We start from the raw sequence: 25,443 nt of genomic DNA, 5'->3' as shown, positions 1-25,443 counted from the left end.
CTACTCTGTTAAAGCAATTACCTGAGAGACTCGTGGTAAATGTTCAGCAAATGACAGCTGCTGCTGTGGTCATTCCCTGTCTTCTTGGGGCTTAGTAATGCTTTCCCAACATCAATGGTCCAGAGGCTGGAGCACAGCCCCTCAGCCCCTTGGGGTCCTCCCCATCCTTTCCCAGGATTGGGGGTTCCCTACCCAGGTTGCTTGGGCTCTGGTCTGTTTCTCCTGGCCTGTTCAACTCACTTTAAACCTTTTTCCCTTTTATTTTTAAAATTGGAATCCTCTATACACTGATTTAAGTCCAGTCGGAGAGATGTTACCCAAATATTGGACTGAAATTAGCTGTTCAACCCAAGGTTAAAACAGACTGTAAACTGCCTAACATGTCCACACAGTGCTTTGAGATCTTAGATGAAGAAAAGCCATGAAAACATGGTGATTCTGTTTCATTTGTTCTCAGTAATACATGTATGTATGACATCTGTCTTATATTTATATGTATATATATAAATATAAAAATATTTATATTTATATGTCTTATATTTATATATATATTTTGTATATAAATATATTTATATTTATATACGAATTACAATTATTCGTAATTGTAATAGATGTTCATTCACTTATTTTTCAATTTGGGGTTAAAACGGCCCATTGGACAGGAAGTGATATCCATTTTCATGTAGTGCCCCCTAGTGGTCATATGCTTGTAACTGCATCTGCAGCCACAGGGCGTGATGGGCCTGCCTGTAGAGCTGTGCAGAAAATCAAGGAAAAGGATAGTTCCTGAACAGGGTGCACAGGGCCTGGGCCTGGAGCAAGTAGATGAGAATTTGCTCATATTCAGGTTGTCCAAGCAAGGGGGAGGGGAGTTGTTTTTTGGTGTTGTAGGTTTGGGGATACATATCTATTTCCCAGTGGCTCCGTTTTGAACAGTAAAACATCAAGCACTTGAGAGTTTGGGCTTTGAAGTGAACGCTTCAGGGTTTGGAGTCAGACTTCTATTTACTAACCATACAGCTTTGGGGAAAATACGTATTTCAGTCTCCTTATCTGTAAACTCAAGGGAGTAACACCTGCCTCAGAGGTCTTCTGTGATTCGGTGAAATATTTAGATTAGAACGGTACCTGGCGCATGAGCGCTGGACAAAATTGCTGGCCGCTCTCGTAGTCAGCATCATTACCGTCAGGACCCAGAAAGATGACCTGTGGGTTTCTCGGAGCACAGAATCTGATGGGACTTTGCCCCCAGATCAGAACACATGTTCTCCGTCTTTTCCCCAACACACGAATCTTGCAACTCAGAAAACTTGACACGCCGTTTGATTATTTATTCCTCTACTTACTAACACTTTCTTCACAGAATCCATAGATTGCCAGTTTAGAAACACTGGAGGAATAAACTTGACTTTCTGTGTAGCTGTTTGTGCCTTCAGGAAACATGAGAAAGGGGTGGATCAGGAGGCCTGCTATCAGCGGGGTCAGGCCTGGCTCTGTACTTCAAGGAGCCTGTCTTCCCCCAGCTTAGACCTCCCACCACCACCAATGTCAACACAGGCTGTAGCTGTCCCAAGACCTTGGGGCTTGAGGAAGCTGCTTTGCTAGGAGAGCCGGGTGGCAGTCTTGTGACCTTGGGGTGAGGGGAAAACTGGGCCGCTGAGAAATCTAGTCCTGTTCTTCGGGATGCTTTGTTTGCATTTCATTTCCACTTTAATGCTTTTTGCATTTTAATTGTAAACATGTCATTCATTCATTTAGGAGATATTTGTTGGGCACCTTATAGGTGCCCGGAGCTGCTCTAGTCCCTGGGAATACAAGTAGCTGTAAAGAAACAAGAGTTCCTGCCCTCATGGAACTTGCAGTGGGATGTGGGAGAAAGACCATCAGCAGATACATCACACCCTTCTCCAGGGTGTAGTGCTAGCGGAAAAGCGAAGCAGAGTAAGGAGAAAGCATGGAGGACTGGGTTGCTTCTTCAGATAGGACGGTCACAGAAGGCACTGTGTGTACCACATTCTCATCCTCGCTGAAGAGGAGGAGTAAGCCCGGCAGGTGTCTGAGTGAAAGGCACTGCTGGCAGAGGGCACAGCAGATGCAAAGGCCCTGAGGTGAGGGTTTGATCTGTTCACTGCCCCCAAGGAAGTCTTTATGCCCCGAAGGTTGGAAGCCAGATGGTGAATGTGGTCATGTTGGCAAGCCCACCAGGGCAGGATGCCACAGACCTGGTCATCCCCAGTCTATGTCAGGCAGCAAATGATTTTACATGATTCCCCTGATTATAATTGAGTCAACAACCGTGTTTATAAGATTCTGTGTTCCAGTAGCCACCATGACTCATAGTAGTAAATTGAGCATAGTTTGAGCATAGAGGGAAAAATAGTTCCAGTTTGTCTAACTTAAGCATGAAAGTATGACTACGTCTTTCTCAAAACCCACAGTTCTTAAGCCGGGACATGAACCAGGTGCCCGGGAGCTTGGTTGTCATGCTCCTGTCTGAGCCCCACTTTCAGCTTAACTGAATCGGAAGATGGCAGTGGACGAGGGGAGCAGGCGTGTGGATGCACTGTGCTGTTTCCAGGGTATTCTGATTAAACTGATAATAAATCAATATCCACTGTAACTTTTAATTCTCTTTTATTCTTCTAGTCTCCAAGGACTTTGTCTCCTACTCCCTCAGCAGAAGTAAGTACCGTTGTTGAACATTATAGTGGGTGGGATTTGGGAGCTACCTGGACTTTTGCTAGACTGGAGTTTGTAAAGAAGGACGTTGAACAAAACAACAACAACAGCAACACTGGGTGCAAAATTGTGATGAATGTCGGATCCCTTACGTGTGAGATGACTCTAAGACACGCTAGTCACTGTTTTCTCCAGTGAGACTGGGGGTAAAAACAGCCATACAGTAATCTGAGCCTCTGCCTCTAAGTGCCCAGGAAGGGTTTGCGGGGAGTGAGACCACCCGTCCTGCTGGGGGCGCTCTCTCCCCGCACGGATATGGAATTGATCGGAGGCCCAGCCTGCTGCACTATCTGAAATGGCCTGCCGTGGTCACAGAGCATTCAGGGAAGGACACTCCCTTTTGTCTCAAATCCATAGTCTTGTCCCCCTCCTCAGGGTCAAGAAATCTCACAATGGCTCGTATCCGGCCCCCCGGGCCCGCCGTTCCCCTGGGGAATAACTCCTGTGCGGACCGCGTGGAGCCATCGGTGGTCATTCCACGGTGCGCCGCGGGTCCCCTCTCAGTCGTACACGCGCCTTCGGCTCTGCAGCCTTCAAAACCAGACACCGCCCCAGATGAGTTATTCTCACAACCGTCTTAGCCGTTCTTCGACTCCTCCTCCTCCGGAGTTCCTCGGTTTTGCCCCAGGCCCATGCCGACTGCCTGCTTGGTGACCAGAGCCCGTAGAAGGACTTTCCTTGGTCTCTCCTCATTTTTACCCTTTTGGGGCAGGGTACCGGGGGCTTCAAGGCCAGTGACCTAAGCTCAGGCTGACTGGCATCTGAACGTGGTCCAGCGCCAGGGCCTGACCCAGCACTTTCTTCATTTTAGCTTCTTCAGTTAACAAGAACCAAGGGATCGTGTCTTTAGCGTGCTTCTTACTGTTCTGCATTTCCTTAGGTATCCAGTGAGCCAAGGCCTCAGGTGTTGGGTCTCCTCCCATCTAAAAATAATAATAATTAAAATAATAAATCTGGGTGGCTCCGTCAGTTAAGCATCCTGACTTTGGCTCAGATCATGATCTCACAATTGTGAGATCAAGCCCCGCATTGGGCTCTGTGTTCAGCCTAGAATCGGCTTCAGATTCTCTCTCCCTCGCTTTCTGAGAAATTAAATAAAACCTTAAAAAAATGAAAATGAATAAAAAATAAAATCAGTGAGTCTTGTCTTCCAGCAACTTTCTGGATACTCTACGTAAAACTGGATTGATCTTAGATAACCATTGTAATTTAACATAGTAAAAACTCTGTAGCATTCCAATGTTTGTGACAGAGGGCTGTGAAAAGTTAATTTCTGTTAGTATTCTTTTTTTTTTTGAAGATTTTTTATTTATTTGATAGAGATCACAAGTAGGCAGAGAGGCAGGCAGAGAGAGTGAGAGGGAAGTAATTTCTGTTAGTATTCTAATCGACAGAAGTTATGAAGCATTAACTTCGGTTATCAACCAGTTGCAAAGTTGAAGCACATTGTTTAGGGACTTCTTTTCATATATATATATATTTTAGTTATTTATTTGACAGACAGAGATCACAAGTAGGCAGAGAGGGAGCGGGGAGGGGGGAAGCAGGCTCCCTGCTGAGCAGAGAGCCCAATGTGGGGCTCGATCCCAGAACCCTGGGATCATGACCGGAGCTGAAGGCAGAGAGGCTTTATTAACCCACTGAGCCACCCAGGTTCCCCTTTTTATATTGTTTTTATATAACTTATTGTTCTAGGCAACTGGAATCAAACCGTAGTTTCCTTGCCATTTGCTCTCACATTTCACACAGCCATGGTTACTGAGTTTTTAATTTAGGCATTTTTCCATTCTGTCTTCCAAACTTGTATTTCTGTTGTAGTAGCAGAAACTTCGTAAGACAACTAGTTCCTAAAATGTAGAACATTCCTTCCTACACTTTTCATTGTCTGAACCGTTTTATGTTGTGTTTGTGTGTGTGTGTGATTTTTTTGTACTTCACATCTAATCTGCTCTTTTCTGGCTTTGGAGATAGTGGGCATACAGTGTATCCATTGAATGGATACACCTAATTGACTTCATTATTCCCCGATTTATTGAGAAAGTTTAATCTTTATAAATGGTGATATTATAAATATCTTTGAGCAGGTTTTCCCATTTGGAGATCACTTTATATTTTCTCCTTGGGATATGTTTCTCAAAGTGGGAAGTAGGATTTCCTGGGTTTGAGGCCACCACCAGCTTGTTCTTCAGGAAAATCACTTTAAAATGTCACCAGATCAGTGTTATAGACAGTGTGGGTTGGCGGCCAGAGCAGAGGGTAAGATGAGAGCCGGGAGGCTGGTTCTGAAGTGGGCTCTGCCCTGTGCGAGCTGCACACCTACACAAGGGTCTCTTACCTGCTCGGAAACATCTTGCATTTGTGGAGAAGGGAGGTCATACCTTGTGTTCTACTTTTTGTTGCTATGAAAATCAGATGAAATGCTGAACGTACTTTGTAAAACTGAAGGGCACCATACCAGTGTGGCCATCAGGGTATTCTCTTTTTCCCAGAGGTCTAGCAACATGGGAGTTTACCATTTTACGTCTTAAAATTTGGGAAAATGCAAGAACTGCGGGTTTCAAACAAAATGCGTTAGCCGCAGAATGCTCCTTTGTGTACGTATTGAGGGTTATGGCCCTGAAATGTATGCATGAACAGGTCGACATCAGGCAGTCCTTATAGAACTGGATGTCACTGGGACCCAGTGATAGCCTGAATGTGTGTCTGATGCTCCCGTGTTCTCGCGCTTTCTTTCCAGGGCTACCAGGACTCGCGGGACCGGGTGATGCACCGGTCCACCAGCCAGGGCTCCATCAACTCCCCCGTCTACAGCCGCCACAGTTACACTCCAACCACGTCTCGCTCTCCCCAGCATTTTCACAGACCTGGTAAGGGTGCCTGTCCTGGAGATTCACTTTGTGTTGCTGGGTGATTTTCTTTTTCCCCACCACTGGTAGTGGATTTAAAATCTGCTGCCAAGTAGATCTGCCCTTTTCCCAGGAAAAAGAAAAAAGAAAACTCCTATCTAACTATAATGTGTGTAATTTCATGATTATATTCATTATGATTTATTAAATAATTATATTTTGACAGTGAACAACGGGAAGCCAGAGAGATTTTTTTTTCTTTTTTTAGACTTAAAGAAAATTTCATCACTTTGAGACTTAACATGAAGCTCTCCAAAGAAAATGTTTTGATGTGCCAAAGGCATTGGTCATTTGTTGGTGGGTTTGCTGTGTTTCCCCGAACCAGGCGCAGGGTGTTACTAAGCGTGCTTGGTTAAGCATCTTCTAGAAGGAAGTATTACATGGCACCTCGGGGTTGTATTTGGTAACTTTTCAGATCTATTCTAGCCCTTAGATTTTGAACCAGACTTGGAAAACAAAAACATTAGAGACATATTAGGATAAACAGCATCGAACGGTAGTGGACTTCAGGTGACCTTCATCTGTGCACAGTGTAGTCCCGATGACTATTAGTGGGTGTCTCATGTGGAATGGGAGAATGGAGATCCCAGCATGGATCCAGGGTTCCCTGAGAACTAGACTCCCAGAGGGAGACCCTGGCCTTCTAAAACACCTTGGTGGCAGCGAAGGTCTAGGAAGACTTACCTTTTAAGTTTCTTGCTTCTGTGCAGGTTGATGAGAACAAACTCATTCATATGCTAACTTATTTGATAAAATAGAACCAAAGGAAATGAACAGCATATAAAAAGGCTGCAATCTTTTCCTAAAAGCCATAGACTTAATGCTTATAGAAAATAGATTTTTTTACTATATGATTCTTCAATAGTGTATAGTCTTCTCTAGGTCATAAATAGTATTTGTTGAGTTACGTTAAATGAGAGGTTTTCAAGAAATGGATTCCTTTTTTTTTTTTCGTATACAACTATATTCATTTAATTCATGTCCTACACCTGGGTCTGGACTTAAGCCCTTATCCGTGTGGAAGGCAAGAAATCCTGTACGCAGCCACCCCTCTATATAGGCATTGTGCTAAGGTCACTGAGGCCACAGCCATGACCTTGTCAGAATGATGGGGGACTACAGGGAAATCGTTGTTCCATGGGCCCCTGAGTAATGAAGGGGTGTCCAGCCAGGGACGTTATTTCCCTAAAACATCATGTCGCTGTTGAGTACTGAAAGTTTTCATTTGTTCCCGTCATGGTTCCGAAACCAGCAGCCTCTAGAACATTCCCAATTCTAAGTTCTCCTCCTCCTTTTCACAATATATTATGGGCATGCATGTTGCCAATTATTAGGGTTTATAATTATTTTTCCACGGTCTACCCTTGTCAGGTGAAGCCGATGGGGTTCTGACAGCAGGACTGTGGTCGATATAGAAAACCTCTGATTATCCTCCCTGCGGGTTCTGGATCCCAGATGATGGTACATGTTCCCCAGATCTGGGTTTAGTTACAAGACCAGTGCTCTAACCTCTGAGCTATAGGGCCTGGGTTTAGGTACAAGACCAGTGCTCTAACCTCTGAGCTATAGGGCCTGGGTTTAGGTACAAGACCAGTGCTCTAACCTCTGAGCTATAGGGCCTGGGTTTAGGTACAAGACCAGTGCTCTAACCTCTGAGCTATAGGGCCTGGGTTTAGGTACAAGACCAGTGCTCTAACCTCTGAGCTATAGGGCCTGGGTTTAGGTACAAGACCAGTGCTGTAACCTCTGAGCTACAGGGCCTGGGTTTAGGTACAATGGCGAGTTTTCCTTCCAAGATAATGAAGCTTCAGTCCCCTTCCAGCGCTGCCACCACACAGTTCTCAGGATCATAAGTAGATCTTCACTACCCAAGGAACACAAGCAGGTTTTCCTTCTAAAAAAGCAAAAGTAAACTGATATTGGGAGAAGTTGGCAGCCTAAAAAAACAAACAAACAAAAACCCTGACCTTTACATATAACTACTTCTTTTCAAGGTTCTTAAAATGATTATCGGGGTTTTTTTTAACATGTGTTTCAAGGGTTCTGTTTTGTCAGGTTTTTTTTTTTTGAAAACAACTGTCTGAGTCTAAATGATGTGCCTGGTACTGGCTCCAGAGTAGCCCGTGTCATCCTGACAGAGAATGTCGTGGGGGGCATCCCTTCTCATAAAGCCATTTATTCCAGAGAGGGACTCTGTACCAACCCGAACCTATTTGCAAATTCTCCCCACTTTGCCTCTCCCTCAGCAGGTGCGTTCTTAACCCTTTTGCCTTCTTCCTTTTTCAGACTCCTGATTAACGTTCTCAATTCCTCCCCACACCCCCTGCCCTTGGAATGATGATGTTGTCCCTGCTCCTGTGTTAATTTCTGTTCTTCTTTTCTGTTTCCACCTGGCCCTGCCCCTGACTCCTTGCCGCACAGAGCTGCTGTCTCCTGGTGTGCAAAGGTGGTCCCACCTGCGCACCAGCAGCCTCAGCTCCGCCCACAGCGACTCCCGCCCCAACTCCCCCTTCCGACACCACTTCATTCCCCATATCAAAGGTAAGGAGGCAGGCTTCTCCAGGCAGCCCCCCGCCCCCGCAGAGTGGAGATTTATTAGCACCCGGGGAAGGCTAATAAGGCGCATCTCCAAGAGTTAGCTCCCAGCTTTCAACCTCTCCGCATGCCTGCGTGTGTCATGACTACACCCAGCGTCTTAGAACTGACATGGCCTCTCTCCACGGGAGAACTATGTCATTTCTGAGGGCTCTAGATGAAGAAACAGGAAGTATGTTTAAGACCATAAGATTGATTATCCACCACTTAGGGGAAAAAAACCATATATTATCATTTTGTTTTTCTGTGTGTCAAAAGCAAAATATAATATATAGTTGGGGTATTTTCCTGGTTTTGATATGTGATATGGCTCAGCGAATTATACCCGCATTTAGCGACAAAAATGCAAAACTTGTCTTACTGGTGATAAGCCACTTCACCACTTAATGATATTAAAACATTTGGATGGCATGAAAAGATCTGTGGCAGTGTAACTTAAATTCCTCTCCTCAAGCCAACCCTTTGAGTCATCAGTCCTCTTTTGACTGGTCGTGATCTCTGCACGATGCAGAAGAAGAGCTTTGCCTTCTGTTTTCTGTTTCTGCCCTCCATCCCTGCCCGTTCCCTTTATGGCATTCCCATTGTTTTCCTCCTTGTCTATCATGCTTCTGTAGCAGTCCTCAACTGGGGCTCCAGTGCCCCTCCATGTGTTGGGGGATCCAAGAGCCTTGAAGGGGTGTCAAAGGGACCATAATTTAAAATACATATGAGCTCCTAGAAGCATGCTAACTTGTTCCATAGTCTTGATTTCAACCAAATTAACCCATGACAGTAGCTAAAGGAGGGAAGTGGCAGATGAGCACAGATGCTGTTAGGGGACTTGAGAGAGACCTAACAGATTCTAACCCCGTGATCCAAGCACTCACGTCCTGAGCCCTGCTACTGAGTAGCCAAAATGTTGTTCCAGTTGACTGAGCTTTCATTTGTAGTCTACCCAAGTTATTTTCTTACTGCTTACTTGGATTTTCGAGCAACTGACTCCAAAAATATAAATGTACTTCACTTAATCAGTGCGCTGTTATTTTTATGTGTGCTACTTTAGCATTTTCTATGCCATAAAAATAATGTTGCTGACATGCTTATTGAAGACACACATTATTTGTCATTGGCAAAGGGATCAGCCTTTTTCAGTTGGAGCAGCACTTTCTAAAATTCTTGACAGATTACTTACAGTTATTATTGCTAATTAGTACGGGGGGGCTGTAGAGAATGTTTATAAAATGGTGAGAAGTTATTTAAGAAAACTTCAGAGATGTATTTTAAAGAGACTTTAATATAGAAGCTCGTGGCCCAACCAAGGTTAGTTTTTTGCTTCTAATATGCAAGAGAAAAATAGGTTTTTAATTTAAAAATGTAAGCTCCCTTGTTCGGTTACTAGATGTTTCATCTTTCCAAAGAGCTCCTTTTTGGAGGAAGAAAAATGCACATCCCCTGCAAAGAGTTTGTACAAATAACACGTCATGAAGTATCAAGACACAGAACCTCGTGTCTGTGCGTGACTTTATGGAGACTTGGAATGCCCAGATGGACACTGAACGCCTAGGTTTAAATATTATCTCTGTCCTGTGCTCACTGTGGGACCTTGAATTGTTGACTTCACCTCCTGAGTGTTACTTGCCTACCTCGTCTATAGAACCTTTCCTAGGTCATTGGTGGTATGTGACGTCAAGAGCCCTAGTGTGTAGTAAGCACTCAGCTCACCTTGTCTGTGACAATTTTCCCCTGGGCATGGTGCCCTTAAAGCAGTTTTTTTTTTTTTTTTTTTTTTAATTTATTTATTTGACAGAGAGCGAGATCACAAGTACTCAGAGAGGCAGGCAGAGAGAGCAGGGAAGCAGGCTTCCTGTGGAGCAGAGAGCCCGATGCGGGGCTTGATCCCAACCTGAGCCGAAGGCAGAGGCTTAACCCACTGAGCCATCCAGGTGCCCCCTTAAAGCAGTTTTGATTACATCATTCTATTCCATTCTCTGGTTAAGGGGCCCCTGGCCAAGGGCTCACACCTGGGGAGTGCTGCACGGGACCAGACCCCAGGCCCCACCCCCTGTGTGTTTCAGTATAAATATACACGAAGGATAATTTTAAAAGCAAACTTCTTTTCCATCTCTGACTCAAAAATTGCATTCTTGTTGAGGCTAAAACAAACAGCTGCTTTCAGTCATTTAAGTTTTTCCTTTTCAATAGGAAGACCAAATAGTAATAAAAATTATGTACCTTTGTGTGCCCAAATGGTGAATTACTAAAAATGTAGATATACAGTTGACCTTTGAACTATGTGGAGATTAGGGGCGCCAACCCTCTGTGTGGTGGAAAAGTCTTCATATGAATTTAAAACTTTACTAATAACCTACTGTTAACCCTTACTGATAATACAGTCAGTTAATACATATTTTGTATGTTACATGTCTTGTAGACTGTATTCTTACAATAAAGTAAGCTAGAAGAAAGAAAATGTTATTAAGAAAATCAAGAGGAAAATGTTACTAAGAAAATGAAGAGGAAAATAGCACTATTCTGTTTACCAAAAAATATCCACGTATAAATGGACCCATGTTGTTCAAACCCATGTCATTCAAGGGTCAGAGGTACATCGTTTTCTGTCTTTGGACTGAATTTGAACTTTCTGACACAAATACTGTGATTTTAAATTGTAGAGACCACTAGGCCAGGAAGGATTAGCTTGAACCTGAGCTCACATTTAAGAAATACCTAATGATTTCTCTCCCATATGGCTATAGTTCATTCCTATAAAATAGTTTAAATACATCAGATACAAAATGTAATGTACATAACGGTATATGCCTAGTTTTAAAATCAGATGCACTTTTTGTTAAACTACAAAATAAATCATGAAGAATTTGTATAGTAAAGATACTGCTTTAAAAGCCTAATATAGTTGGATAAGTAAAAGCTCATTCTTCAAGGAATTACTTCTTCGTTATTCCAAAAAAACCTGTGTCCATTTCCATGGAAGACCTCTCCAGCACTTGGAAATTTCAACATGGAGGGCATTTATGGCCTTTGGAGAACTAACTACCTCTAAGGTGTCTTCAGAATGGAGCCAAGTCCACCATGGCCCTTCATTTAAACATTCACGTTTTATCTTATAGTTCGTCTTAACAGTCTTGAGGTGGTTATTCTTAAGACAAACGAGGATGCCAGAGTAGGATGTATGTCCTTCTCAGGAATGTGTAGCTAGAAGCAGGGGGTGCCGTTGCCACTGTGGCAACCGGAAGTGCAGCCCCACCCGCACTCTGCCATTTCCTAAGTCCACCTCCTGGTCCTCTTTGTGACGCATGGGTCCGGAACCCCCCAGGGTTCATGGAGCTGAGGATGCTGCGTGCGTGTAAAGCTAAGATGCCCATCACAGGCTGTGTCTCTATTCCACTGGCTTCTCCAACCATGTTCTAGAATGTCCATCTTGTTTCCCACTGTGTTTTTATTTCTGTTCCCTAGACTCCCCTGCAGCCTCATTCGATGTTGGTATGTTGTTGCTGGGCCACTTGAACAAGTACATGCTTAGACTTGAAAAGCTTTTCACTCTGTTTCACTCTGTTCTGAGCTTTGTCTGTGCCATGTTTGCTGAGTTTCTCTTCCCTCCCCTTGGACATACTGTTAGACATTATGTTCTGTGTCCACGAGGTAGAAAACAGATTTGTGACCCGAAGGGCTACCTATATTAAGTCTCTTTGAAAGGAATCTTTGCTGTTCTGCCATAGAAATGATTTTCTCTGATCCAAATATTTGACACTTGCTGAAGAAAACCATAATGCTTGTTGAAACTTGAGACAAAAACCAACAATCCTGAAACTCTGTCATGAAACTCTAGAGGCTGCCAACTTTAAGATCCCCTCAAAATACTCATTTGTATTTTGGGACATGAGCACTTAGCATCCAGAAAACCAGGCAAGACTCCAGCAGGTGCCCCCGGCAGACACATGCACAGCCATTTTGATTTACTTGTCTCAGGATTTGTCACTTGGGCTCTCAGGGTACCAAAAAGAAGATTGAAAACAAGAACAGAACATTCAGATTTGTTAAGCAAGGGATTGATCTCCCACGACTGAAAAATCAGCTTATAAAGCTGATGTGGAAGGAGCTCACAGTGAAGGCTAAGAAATATTTGTACGCATTTCTACTTATCTCAGTAGCTAAGATCACTGACCACTGAGAGTCAGCCAGTACAAGGAAGGACTTACTTAAGGAACAAAACGGCTTTGAATGTGATAGGTACAATATTCTATGACATATACACTATTACGTTATTTTTAAACAGTGTCTGCATCTCCAGGCTGATGATGATGATTATGATGATGGCAATATCTTCCGTGTATGGTCTTTCATGTGACACCATATGTATTACTTTGCCTAAGTAATGCACTAGGCATAAAGATAATATCTTTGGGCCCTCCTCAGTTATTTCCTTCTAGAATAGATAGGGGTTTTTAAGTTAGAAAGAGGAAAGAGGACTGACCTTGAGAATTTTTCTTTTTCTTTGAAAATGCCAAAAAATGGGAAGACATGGGTATCTCAGTTGGTTAAGTGTCCAACTCTTGATTTCAGCTCAGGTCTTGATCTCAGGGTCATGAGTTCAAACCTGGCCTTGGGCTCCACACTGGGCGTGGAGCCTACTTTAAAAAAAAATGCCAAAGATAGTTAATGCCTTTGGTGTTTCAGGGGCTAAGAATTTGGTACCTAGCAACAGTATTCTGAGACCTGTTCCCAGTGAGACGAGTGGAAGTCATATTGTTCAGAGTCCTTAGTTGGGACGTTGTTGAGTCTCTCTTTGCTGAGTGCTTTAAAATGTTTTGTGGGAGGTTTTAATTGATTCTAGCATTAAGTCTATTTATAAGGACTTGAACATGGTACTGAGATCGTATGTGTGTGTGTTTTTTTAAGCAACTAGAAAGGCCAGTGGTTGCTGAAATACGCAGCCAAATAAAGAACTATGCCCAACAAGAGACAGCATTCAGCTGAAATTCACCCATCGGGAGTCCAGACAGTCACTCCCCAGCCTTTGAGAACCATCTGCCCTATGAGAAGTGATGGGCTCCTCCTGCCCCTTGCCAGCAGACCATCTCCATGATAGATTTTTAATAGTTGGGCAAAGGCTCATTCTGATAACCTTAAACCTTTGCGTCCCATCTATGCAGATACTTCTGCGTGTGCATGCCACGGGCTAATAATCATCAAACCAGATTTAATGGAGTTTCATCCGATTGGATATTATCACCAAAACCCGTGAGAGCATTTCCCTGAGGTGTCTGATGTTCTTCTCCACCTGCAGGAAGGGTAGAGTGGAAGGCCAGAGAGCAGTGTGGTTCCGAAGCAGGAGCAGCCAGTGTTCAGGATGTGCAGAAAGCTACCTTTCTAGACCTTCTTTTGAGAACAGCCCCCCAGAAGTATTCTGTTTTTCAATTATGAATTGCTCTCGTAAGTTCTGATGTTTACAGGAGTAAAGAATTCCTCTGAAGTGAAATAGTTAAATAGGGGTTATCGAGGATCTAGTGGGAAAGTTATAAAAAGGAGATGTTGTTGTGACCCTGTTACTCAATACAGGCACCTGGTGCCTTTATCCAAGAGCAAGGTGAAGGTTAATCCTTCAGTGGTGCTTACTAAATTTGGCTGTTAATAGCTCAAGAATTCGTGAGTGGGCTACTCCAGTCATTCATTGCCAGGCATTTATAAGGCCCCTGGACTTGGCCAGGCACTGTGCTGAGCACAGAGAGATGAATGGGACCTAGTTCTAATTCAGTTGAAGATTTAAAACAGGACTGACTTCTGCATGTAAGCCACATTCTTCCTTCCCCTGCTTGCCTCTACCTGTGTCTTTTCATTTTTTTCAGATATAAGCTAGTTATTTCTCGTTAGAAGAGTGATAATAAATAAAATGACTTTTTAAAAAACTAACCTTTGAATAGATTGGCAGTTTGGGATGAAGCGTCATAATTTTTAGAAGCTAATACCTGATTTTAATAGTAAAGTCTACATTATAATATACTGGGAGCTAGATGTGAAACTGACTTTTGTGGGAAAAAAGAGAAAAGCTTCAGAACATGATAACTGAAAACCGGGAATCTAAACTGAAGCCAGAAACAAATTCAAATCTCATTTGGAAGTCTTGCTGCCCATTCAGTACAGATGCGTGCTCTGGTTACCGAAAAATACACATTGAGAAATTAAAACTCCAGAAAGCACATTATTTTAAAGCTCCAGCAATGGATATCTTTTCTACTTTGTGGGGCATGTTTAGAGCAGCTTGGCTTACTTGAAAAAATCGGCTTGTGCTCTGTTTTCTGAAGATCCGTGGTTTGTTTCATATCATTAGCATTAATTGATAAATTACACTATGAAAACTTACAACCTCTGTGCTTCAGAGAGCACTGTCAAGATAATAAAAGACAACCTACAGAATGAGAGGAAATGTTTGCAAGTCATCTGTCTATCTGAAAAGGGACTTGCGTCCAGAATATATAAAGAAGTCTTCTAACTCAGGAACAAAAGTAACTGCATTATAGTTCGTTAACTTCTGATAGTCCCCTGCACCTTGTGGTGTATTCTTGGGGCAGATGTTTTCTCAGACATGGGGTAGGAGGACAGTTGAGGGCAATAGCTGACCTCTGACAGCCCAATGCAAGCCTTAGTTCATCCTGGCTGGAAGGGGTGATAATTGGCCTTGGTGGAACTCAAGGCTTTGCAGCCAATGCCAGCTAGCCTTTCTAGCCCCTTCCCTATTCTCTCCTCCAAGAACACCCTGCTGTCCAGCTACAGTGGCTCGGACAGTTGTTCTACACACCATGGCCCTTGTAAGCCTGCTCCCCCCTCGGCCCACCCTCCCACCTGGTATACTTAGTCCTTGACACGCCGCTCAGTCTAACATCTTAGCTCTGTGCACGAATTGATGGTGCCCTCGCCTGAGCAAGCGTGTCCGTGTCGTAGTCTATCTCCTTAGGTAGCTTCTGAGACTCGCCCCCCCCCACCCCCAGGCAGAGATGACTTCTCATTCATCTCCATGTCCTCAGTCATAGCTCAGTGCCCAGCCATGGTAGGTGTCCAGACCTGTTTCACAGATGAAGTTGTTGGACTGGGTGGAGCCTCAGAGAAGCCTTGGAAGAGGCAGGTGGAGAGAGGGGTAAGAGGTTGCAGAGTCCCTGGGAGGAAGGGCTCTGACTCTATGGCACGTATTACACAGTGAGGAAGTAGAAGCATTTGCTGCGAGTGCAGGCACTTTGCATTGCTAAGGGGAGGGACTGGGTGACCACGCAGGGGCCCAGATACACGTAGTCTTCCATTCAGAGAAATCCATTCCAATCGCCAGCCTCTGCCGTTGTGCCTGGAAGTGACTGTAATTGGGCTTGCGTATCCCCCCCCCTCACATGCTTGGGACTTAATGGTCTGACAGCTGATCCTGAATCATTACCAAGTGACCTTCCATGACTCTTAATGTACTTTCCATCTAATCAGTTTGCTGCTAGCTCACGGCCTTCAACCGCATGCCATTGGAATGACGCATCCTGCCGCTAGCTGCTTCTAACCCAGTTCCACGCGAACTCAAGTCTCTCTTGTGGAAAACTAAACCTTCTATCACCCTGTGAGCCAAATGGATAAATTGAGTTTGTTTCCTCTGTTTCTCCTTTTGGATGTACCTCTTTCCGGTTTGTTTCGAATTTTTATTATGCTTGCTTTGTTTTCTTTATTGCTGTCCCTTCTCTTATTTTGTTTTCTCCATTCTTCTCATTGGAGGCAATGAGCCGTCCAGCGGCCGGAACTCCCCTCTCCCTTACCGGCCAGACAGTCGTCCTCTCACTCCAACCTATGCTCAGGCCCCTAAACATTTCCATGTTCCAGGTAGGAGCTGACACGGTCTTTGTCTGGGTGTCCTGTCACGGTGTAGAATGTAGCGCTGTTACCTGTCTCGTCTCATTCCTCATGCTGTCTTCATCGGGATGCACATGGTTGACACCCTAAATTGCACGATCTGACCCAGAAGGCCTCTCAGAAGTTTGGGATGTGAAATGCCAAGGATTGTATGGAAGGTTTAAGTTTTCCCAAAATTTGTCGAAGGGAGGCGGGAAGCAGAGAGTGAAGGAAGGAGGGTTGAGATTCCTTGTTTGTTTGTTTTTTAACTGAGATTTTAATTTAAATTTACTAAGATTTTAATGAGTGCCCTTCGAAGATACCGCTCTGTGGTTTGGTGCCATTGCCTAATGGTCACAATGGCATTCTAGTTACCGTCTCATCCTCAAGAATGAACCACAGCATCACTCAAGGGTGATTTTATTTCTTCCTGTTTGTCTCCCGTGGGGAGATTGTTTCTGTGAACTTTTCAGAGAGGTATAAAATTGGATCATTTGGTTGGTCCTTCGTAGTTCATAACCAACTGACTACCTTCTTAGCCCACAAAGATATCTTGCAATTTAGGCTTGGTGCTGTAAGCTTTGCTGAAGTCATAAGCATTTGCTGTCACGGTACAAATAGTAATTTGCCAAGATCTGGAAAACTCAGAACCCAACAGTATCATAATGTTTAGGGTCAACTCAATTTTTAAGGGCAAGATTGGCCATCAGAGGTCATGATATTTTTTTTTCCCATCGGAAGTACATTGTTTTCTTCTAAGCTACTGAAAGTGGTTTAATAAATTACCCATTATGTTAATATTAGGACGCATATTTGGAATCTGTAAGAGTTTTTTTTTCTTTTGCATTCCAAGCTTCACCTCATAAAACCTAGTAAAGTTCAGTGAGATTCATACCGCTAAGATAGAACTGCCTTTTAAAAATAAAGCTTCACTGAACCTTGAAAATCACTTGTTGAGAATTTGCAATTTTTGTGCACGAAGAATACCCCCACCAAGATACAGTGCCCAAGATTCGGGGGAAACAGACCTTTTGAAATTTCCTGAGTATTTGCAGTCAAAGCGAAACTAGCATTATCAGATGGGGTCCTGTGTAAATAAATGAATAATATTTGGCATCTCTTTTCCTTTCTTTTTTTGAAAAAATTGACCTGTACAAGTTAGGATTCTCTCGAACATCCTGTCAGCACATCAGACTAGCCTTGCACGTAAAAACTGTTTCTGTGTTTTAAAAAACTACTCTTAATTGTATTACATTGCTTTCCACTGTTCCACTCATTAGTTGAAAAGTAAATTGAGCCCCTGGTATCCACTGGGAGCTCAATTTCTAGACAGTAGCTATTTGGGGACCTTCCCCAAACTGGTTATGTCTTCCTCACCACTGGAGTCCCTCCACTGCTTCCATTTCTTCCTGTTTTAATCCCACTTTTGGTGAAGTGCGTATTTGCAATAAATGGCTCATGAATTAGTTACGTCTCTCTATATCCTAAGATGTATTACAAAGGATTCCATATCACTTGTCTGTAGTAATTCACTCACCCCTGGAGCTTCTTCCAGGAACTTCGGTCTTTGTAATACAAAAGTTAACCCTTCGGGGTTGTTTTTGTTCAAGAGTCTTCTGTTTGGTTTGCCTCCCTCTTGGTTGATCTGTTTTTTCCCATCGCTGAACGGGTTCCCATAATTACACACCTTTGCTTTTCATTTCCACAGATCAAGGGATCAACATTTACCGAAAACCACCCATCTACAAACAGCATGGTAAAACCCGCTTTCCTCTGCATAGCTTTTAAGTAGGGGCGCCCACTGAGCTCTGCTGTCCTCTGTAGGGCTTCTCTTCTGCTGCTTTTGAGAATCAAACTGGGGCGCCCAGCATATTACATGCTTTTATGGGTTCCTAAGATGCAATTACTGTGATACTGGTTTTCTTAGAAAGAGAACGCTTAGCTTGGTTAGGAAGTTCCCAGTAATTCACACTTTTTTTTTTTTCTGCCATCAGATAATATAATCCAGCCTTATAATAATTTGGATGAGCTTCTAATTAATTTAATTAAAATAGTGAAGGCCAGCTACCTAGAAAAATTAACTGGACTAAGCCTACATAGCTTGACTGTCTAGTTCCCCAGTTTCTTAACGGGCATGCAGATGTCTGCACTTTGTTGTAGAATGGACAGGACACACTCCAAGACCAGGGACCTAATCTGGTCCCAGCCCTCGTCCCAACCCTTACCCTCAGTGGTTCTGTGATACCATGGACACAATTTCTCTGTCCTTCAGTTTTCTTATAGGCAGCAACTAAAGAGTTAGGCCAGTTTGTCTCTGAAATTCCTGCAAACTAAAATCCCTAACGTGGATTTATAATTGTGCTTTCCTTTTCTGGAAATACAGAATTTTTAAACCCAGGAATTCACATTACCATAAGTAAATCACATTTCCCCCCACCATTATTAGGTCTCTGTAGATGAGGTGCTGCAAATCTTTGTGAAGGGAGAGAAAGCCAACACTGGTCTTCAGGTGATTTCAGAAAATTATACACAAAATGTGTCTGGAAATTTGAAGGCTGCCTTTAAAAAATCTAGCAGACGTTAATGAGTCCTTAAGGGTTAGGATGACGTGAAAAGCAAAGAAAGTTGAAAATGCACAAGGAAAAAAATTTAGGCCAACATTCTAGGGGGAAAAAAGGACAATGTACGTACGGTAATGACTCTAGAACTGTGAATTTTTTTTTCTCATCTTTTTTTTTTAAAGATTTTACACCATGTGCTTGCTTTTTTAAGTTTGTTAACTTTGTTTTTGTTTGTTTTTTTATGGTTTAATGTCTTCTCACCCACTCATTAACATGTGAATGTTTACTGACTTCACCAATTCTATTGCGTAAGTACTGTTTGAAGTCATGCTTTTCTTTTTTTCTAAATTTAGGAATGAGACTCCAAGAGTTTGGCATTCAATGTAGAAACTGTTTTTATTACTAAAATCTCTAAGGCCCTGCCTCTCTCAACAAACATAATCAAATAATTAAGATTTAAAGAGAGTAGATAGTGTTAGCTTATTTATTTGAAAGAGACTGATTTTTTTTTCCTGAAATGTACTCTGACTTGACTCTTTGTTATCATTAAGAGTAGCTCAGTCAGAGTGCCTTCCCAAAGGACATTGTTCAAAAGAGCAGTTCCAGGAGATAGAACTAGAGGGCACGCTAAAAATTGCATTTGGAAAATGCTAGATTTAAATAAAGTCACACTTCTTTTTTTTTGGTAATGCAGAACAGCTCCGTCTTTAATATGCTAACCCATGTTGTCCCTCTTTAAGAAGAAGATGTCCTCTACAGTGTTTTCCAGGCTGAATTTTTAATTCTTTTTTTTTTTTTTTCATGAGGTTAAAGAGTCAGAGAAACACTACCCCGTGCTTGGCCAAGACTTTGTCCCTGACAAGTCTGTAGGGTGACCTTGGTCAAGTTGCTTCAGGAAAACGAGACCCAGAAGGTTCCTACAAGAGTGGGCAGTTCGAGCTGAGGGTTCAGAAAAAATTATTTCCAGATTTTAAAATATGTTAGCCCAGAGAGGGGGAAGGTTTTATTTAAAGCGTTCTAACTCTACTTGAAATGTTTAGCAACATCCCAGGCCAGTCTGCCAGATTAGCCAGAATCAGGGTCTGACCATTAAACCTGGTTTGTTTTGTTCCAGCTCTGTGATTAGATTTGGAGCTCTAAGCCAGGGACTCCTCCTCTAAGCAGAGTCATTAAGAACCCTCTGAACTAAGGCCCTTGCTAGTCTGGCTTTTGTTGTCTTAAAGTTGGATGACTCACTTGTATGTGCAGACCCTTGAGAAAAACAAGGAGTGTTCTGCATACGTAAGGCGCCATGTTGAATTCCTACAAGCTGAGAGCAGATTTTCCCATTGCCATTTCTCCTAGGACTCAAGACACATGTATAATACGTGAGGATTAAAATGAACTGGACAGATGTTAGTTAAAATGAACAGACACAAATACCCTAAGAGACAAAAGCCAGTCCTTTCAGTCAAATGACAGTGTCATGTTTTTAACTTAGTTCTTTCATTTCAGATTGCTAATTCAGATTTCTAATTACTCTCGAAGAGTATTACCTGATGGAACTTTCTGTGATGATGGAAATGGTCTACCATTGTGCTTCCAGTATGGCTACTGAGCACTTAAAATGCAGTTACTGCAGCGGAGGAAGGGAATTTTAATTTTATTCATTTGTTGGTTTCATTTAATTTTATTAATTGAAATTGAAGTAGCCACATGTTGCTAGAGCTGGTATTGGACAGCCCAGCTCCAGAACAAGGTGTTTTAGGTGTCGAACGAAGTTTTGCTTTCAGCAGAACATAAGGAAAATGAGTTGGCGCTAGGCCCTCCCGAGTGACTGGGCAATTGATACTGGTCATAAACAGCTTTCTAGAGTTGAGACTTTTGCCAGAAAACAAGAAAACTGCGTAAGTGGGTTGTACCACCATGGCCTTGCAGACCAATAGCTAAGCTCCCCCTGATTCCCACCTAGATGCAGCTGCCTTAGCAGCCCAGAGCAAGTCTTCAGAAGATATCATCAAGTTTTCCAAGTTCCCAGCAGCCCAGGCTCCAGACCCCAGCGAGATACCAAAGATTGAGACGGACCACTGGCCTGGTCCCCCCTCACTTGCCGCCGTAGGTATGCAACTGCGACAGCTAAGCCCCAGGGACAAATTGGTAGGAGATTGCAAATGAAATGCTTCAAAATACATGAGAAAATATGTCCTATCGTAAAGACTTTTAAGAAAATATGACGAGAGATAGAGAAAAGCACTGAGGTAGTGTTCACGTGTGTGCAAAACGCTTCAAAATTACAAAAACCCAGTCACCAGAGCCTTGCAGTAACCAAGCCACTGAGAGGCAGACAGAACTGGTCTAAAACAGATGATTGGCATGGACCTCGAGAGTTATTACTGCAAAATCAGTAACTCTTGAAACAGTGGAGCCAAAGCCTCCTGCCAAGAACATTGTCCCGTCTAATTAGTCTGGTGGGCGGATTTACTGAGTGTCCACAGAGGCGTGACTTCTTTCAGTTAAACTTCTTTTAGACTATTTCTGGGTTATAATTTCAATTCTCTTAACAACCATTCTTAACACAGAAGCCCTCGCACCTTTCTTGCGAGATCACGTTCTCCGTCACTAAAAAGGGCTGACGCAGAGTCGTGGATGTTCTAAAATTCTACTCGTGTAGTTATGTGACCTTCCATCTATCATTTCCATGAAGTCTGTGCTAAAAACGTCACGTTTGAGCTGTTCCATTCATTGCGTTGAACCACAGATCTATGCTTTAGAACTGTGTTCAGCGTTTTTACTGTTCTGTCAGTTGTGAAATCGTTTGGCCTAAAAAGTGCTATTAGCAAACTCAGAAGCTAGTACTGAAAATTGAGTGAGTCAGCTTTACAAAGATACAACTGTCTCTTCACATTTCTGTTGACAACCTTTGAAAAAAGGCCTGCAATTTTCCAAGTTTCCAGATTTTCTTCATCATGCTTTTTCTCATCACGTTATTTTCTGGAACAACTTTTATAGACATGTAGGTGGATATTAAAGCAATCTGTGTAGAAATACTTGAAGGAGAAATTTACCTCCCTGGGTTTATGATTTACATGTACTCTATATATCATGTTGACTTGAGACTGATTCTCATAAACCTGTGACCTCTAGTTTTTATTAATAGAGATTCAAGAGTGAGCATTCACAGTGACATTTATGATTTTAGGAACTAAGAATCAGTCATCAGCTTTTCTCGGCCAGACTCTGTCCTACAGGCGGTTCCTGGGGCCTTTGGGGTTCCTAGTCCAGTCTTGCTGCTTCATGGGGACATAAACAGCTAAATTTAGGGGAAAGGAAGAATTAATATTTTGTTCTTAAAATCATCATCACTAACTAGTTTAAAGCTTTTTGGGCTCCAAAATGAAGAAAAATTCTGGCCCATTAATTAAAATGGATAAAAACTGAGACCATTAGTTCAAGTTTATTTTGATTAGATTAGCAAGCTTTCCTGTTTCCTCCCACAGCCAGATTAATCCAAGCAATTTAGGAAAAAACAATAATTATCTTAATTTTACAACCATTCAGACAGATTCCTCCCTTTTACTCCCTCACTCCCCTTTTCCAAGAAGCTTAAAAATTGTAAATGATCTGCTAGATTGGACTAAAATAGCTCTCTTAACACGATTCATTGACCCATTAGTATAAAACTCTTTTGTGACCATTTTTTTCAAAGGATTGAGGGAACAAAACATTTGAGATTCACTTCTTAAAAATAAAAGCATGGTTCTTAACAAATTTCTTAAGGGCAGAAGATAGGGTGACCATTATAAGGACAAGTCTAAATATTCAGAAAAAGAGAAAACTAGAAGATTATAAAACATGTCACAAGAGAGTGACTGTCTTATTTGTTTAATGGTCATGGACATGAATTTGGGTTCCTCCCTGTTTGAAAGCTGACCTCCGGGACATCCAGAGAATAAGTCTGGATGCCCCTCCCCACTACTACAGATGCTCTGGCCAGCGGCCAGTGGGATGACTTAGACCCAATCGTAATGGCACACAGTGTCCTAACTGAGCAGGTCAGTTGTTAGGAGGCCAAAATTCACGACTTACTGGATCCCACATTGAACTTGGCCTGAAACCCGAAACCCACCAGTAGGGCTGCATTGGCGAGGGGCTCTTCTTGCTTCATGGGTTCATGAACGCTAAAGACCCCTGCCGATGTTGCCCGCGGACAAGTGGAGTGCAGGTGGACTAGTCCCTTAAGATGCCCTTGCCGTGGGGCTGATGTGAGAAGTTGTCTCTGCTGTGGAATTAGGAGCCGACGCGAGACGCCGATCTGGCGGCAGAGAAGACGACGAGGAGGAGCTGCTGAGGCGCCGGCAGCTGCAGGAGGAGCAGCTGATGAAGGTTCGTCCTTCCACTCCTCTGCTGCGGTCTTCGTTCAGTTCCCTAAATCGGGAGTTTTTCGAGCGGACACTGTGGGTGAGCCGCCAAGTGAAGGAGACTCCATCCCAGCCCTCAAAGGGCTGGAATTCCAGTAGGCGAGAGGAGACAGGATTCTCATGACCCGAAAGCAGGGTACTTAGCACTGAGTGGGTTCCAGAAACTTTCCAGCTTCTGCGAGGAAAGCCAGACCACATGGGGTGTGGGCGTGCAGGGCATGTGTCGAAAGCGCCAGGTGGAGCCGTGCTGTTCACCCACGTGGTGCAACACCTGCTTCCTCCGTGCAGGCTCTGCTGAAGGAATTCCCTTGGGATTGAGTTTCCTCCAGGGCTTGTCCCAGGACTTGAAGGTCCTTGTATGTCTGTCTGGGCTAGGAGGGAGGGGATAACATGGACTGCCACCAAGACGTCCTCATTAAACAGCCCCACAGCAACCCGGAAGACCAAAAGAAGGATAGTCCGTTACAGCCTGGGGTAGAGGGAGCCAAGACATGGTATACTGTCCCAGCAATCAGGGACTGATGAGTCCCTTCATGTCCCTTGACATTTTCCAAAGAGACTTAATCATATGGGAAATGCACATGATACTAGTTATATGGCGGGAGAGGATACAAAGACGTATTTATAGCATGATCCCAGTTTTGTGTGGTATGTGCATAGAAAAATGCTGGATGGATATAAATGAAATGTAAATGGTGGTTATCTCTGAGGAGTGGATTATGGGTTACCCTTCTTTCCTTCTAGATTTTCTAAAATCTGTGCAGTAAGCATGTGTTACTCTTCTTTTCTTGTTTTTAAACAAATCAATGAAATTTGTTTTTAAAGGATACTGTCCCCAAGCTCCCCTTTGCACATCAAAAATGTGCAGATGTGCAAATGTGGCCACACAGCCACACCTGCCTCCTGAGAGCTCCTGCTGGCACATTGGGGAAGGCAAAGGGGGGAGAACAATCTTCAGACATGGAGCTTGTCCCATGCTTGTCTGAGAGGGGTTCGAGGTCCAAAACCTGGCCTATCCCTTGAGAAACCACCAGGCTCTGGCACTGTATGTGTCCAGGCCACTCCACGGTCAGGAATTCCTTGCAGGACCTTGTAAAACAGAAACTGCCATTCTGAAGATAAGTGTGTGCTTCACTCTCATTTCCTTTTTTTGCGGTAGCTCAACTCAGGCCTGGGGCAGTTGATATTGAAAGAGGAGATGGAAAAGGAGAGCCGGGAGAGGTCGTCCCTGACTGCCAGTCGCTATGACTCTCCCCTCAATTCAGGTGAGCAACAGGCCCACCGCCTTCTCCCAGCCAAGAGCCAGCCACCTGCCTGCAGGGAGCCCATCTGGACTGTTCAGGAGAGGCGGGGCCATTCCTGGTGGAACCTGCAGAGTGTTCTACATGAACAGAAGTATGGGAAATGCACTGCATGTCAACTTAGCTTATGAGGATGCCATAGTTCAGAGTGCCTGGGTGGCTTACTCAGTTAAGCGTCTGCCTTTGGCTCTGGTCATGTTCCTGGGGTCCTGGGATCAAGCCCTGTGTAGGACTTTCTGCTCAGCAGGGAGTCTGCTTTTTCCTCTGCCCCTCCCCTGACTTGTGCACGCGTGTGCTCTCTCTCTCTCTCTCTCTCTCTCAAATAAATAAGAAGCTTTTTTAAAAAAGCATGCCATAGTTCTTCCTTAAATGTATATTTTCTTCATGTTGGAGAAGGGGGAACCCTTGGAGGATTTTTCTTTTTCTTTTTTTTTTTTTTTAAGATTTTATTTACTTATTTGAGAGTGAGAGAAAGAGCACAAAGAAAAAGGGAAAAGCAGATTCCCCACTGAGCAGCAAGTACTACATGGGGATTGATCCCAGGACCTTGAAATCAGGACCAGAGATGATGGCAGATGCTTAACCAACTGAACCACCCAGGTGCCCCGTCCTTGGAGGGTTTTCTGAAGGTGGTCAATTCAGGATATTCATCTTAGAGGGAATCAGCAAAAGGAAATTCTTATAGAGAACAGAATGCTTTGGGGCATTTGGAGATATGGGTATATCTCTATAATATATGGAACACACATACACACTCACACTAAACATTAAAAAAACGCTCAATCATTGAGAGGTCTAGATTTGCCAAGGAAGGAAGGTACATAATCAGGGTTTTCTGTCTTTATGGTGTTTACACTCTCTGCTGGGAAAGGAAGACATCCATACATGCTGAAGAAACCAGTGGTAGTATCTTACCCTGGAAAGGGTCTCAGGCTTTCTAAATCCATGCCCTTTCAATTCCTATTATCTTATTTCTGTTAGAGAAGAACTATGATTTTTGGCTCAGGGAACACAGTTTTGCAGAAGCACTTAAAAACAATTGATTAAATTGATTCATCCTTTTAATATGGGACATAATATGGCAGTGTGA

At 43.3% G+C, this 25,443-nt stretch overlaps 1 protein-coding gene across 11 annotated transcripts in view; it reads left to right on the top strand.

Annotated features, from left to right (window-relative positions):
* ABLIM1 (actin binding LIM protein 1) overlaps positions 1-25,443 on the top strand; it is a 305,845-nt gene that overhangs the window by 263,906 nt on the left and 16,496 nt on the right. For 3 of the 11 annotated variants that reach the window (XM_046027513.1, XM_046027510.1, XM_046027512.1), the window contains exons 11-18: positions 2,647-2,682; positions 5,477-5,606; positions 8,067-8,186; positions 15,981-16,085; positions 17,803-17,850; positions 20,607-20,753; positions 22,926-23,017; positions 24,212-24,317. In XM_046027513.1, coding sequence (XP_045883469.1) covers positions 2,647-2,682; positions 5,477-5,606; positions 8,067-8,186; positions 15,981-16,085; positions 17,803-17,850; positions 20,607-20,753; positions 22,926-23,017; positions 24,212-24,317 — 784 coding nt within the window. The remainder of the gene's footprint in view (positions 1-2,646; positions 2,683-5,476; positions 5,607-8,066; positions 8,187-15,980; positions 16,086-17,802; positions 17,851-20,606; positions 20,754-22,925; positions 23,018-24,211; positions 24,318-25,443) is intronic. The other 8 variants (XM_046027511.1, XM_046027516.1, XM_046027514.1 and 5 more) reach the window with 8 other exon arrangements.

Source organism: Meles meles, chromosome 13 (assembly GCF_922984935.1).
Source record: "Meles meles chromosome 13, mMelMel3.1 paternal haplotype, whole genome shotgun sequence".
NCBI classification, from domain to species: domain Eukaryota; kingdom Metazoa; phylum Chordata; class Mammalia; order Carnivora; family Mustelidae; genus Meles; species Meles meles.
This window is presented reverse-complemented; position numbering and strand designations above follow the sequence as displayed.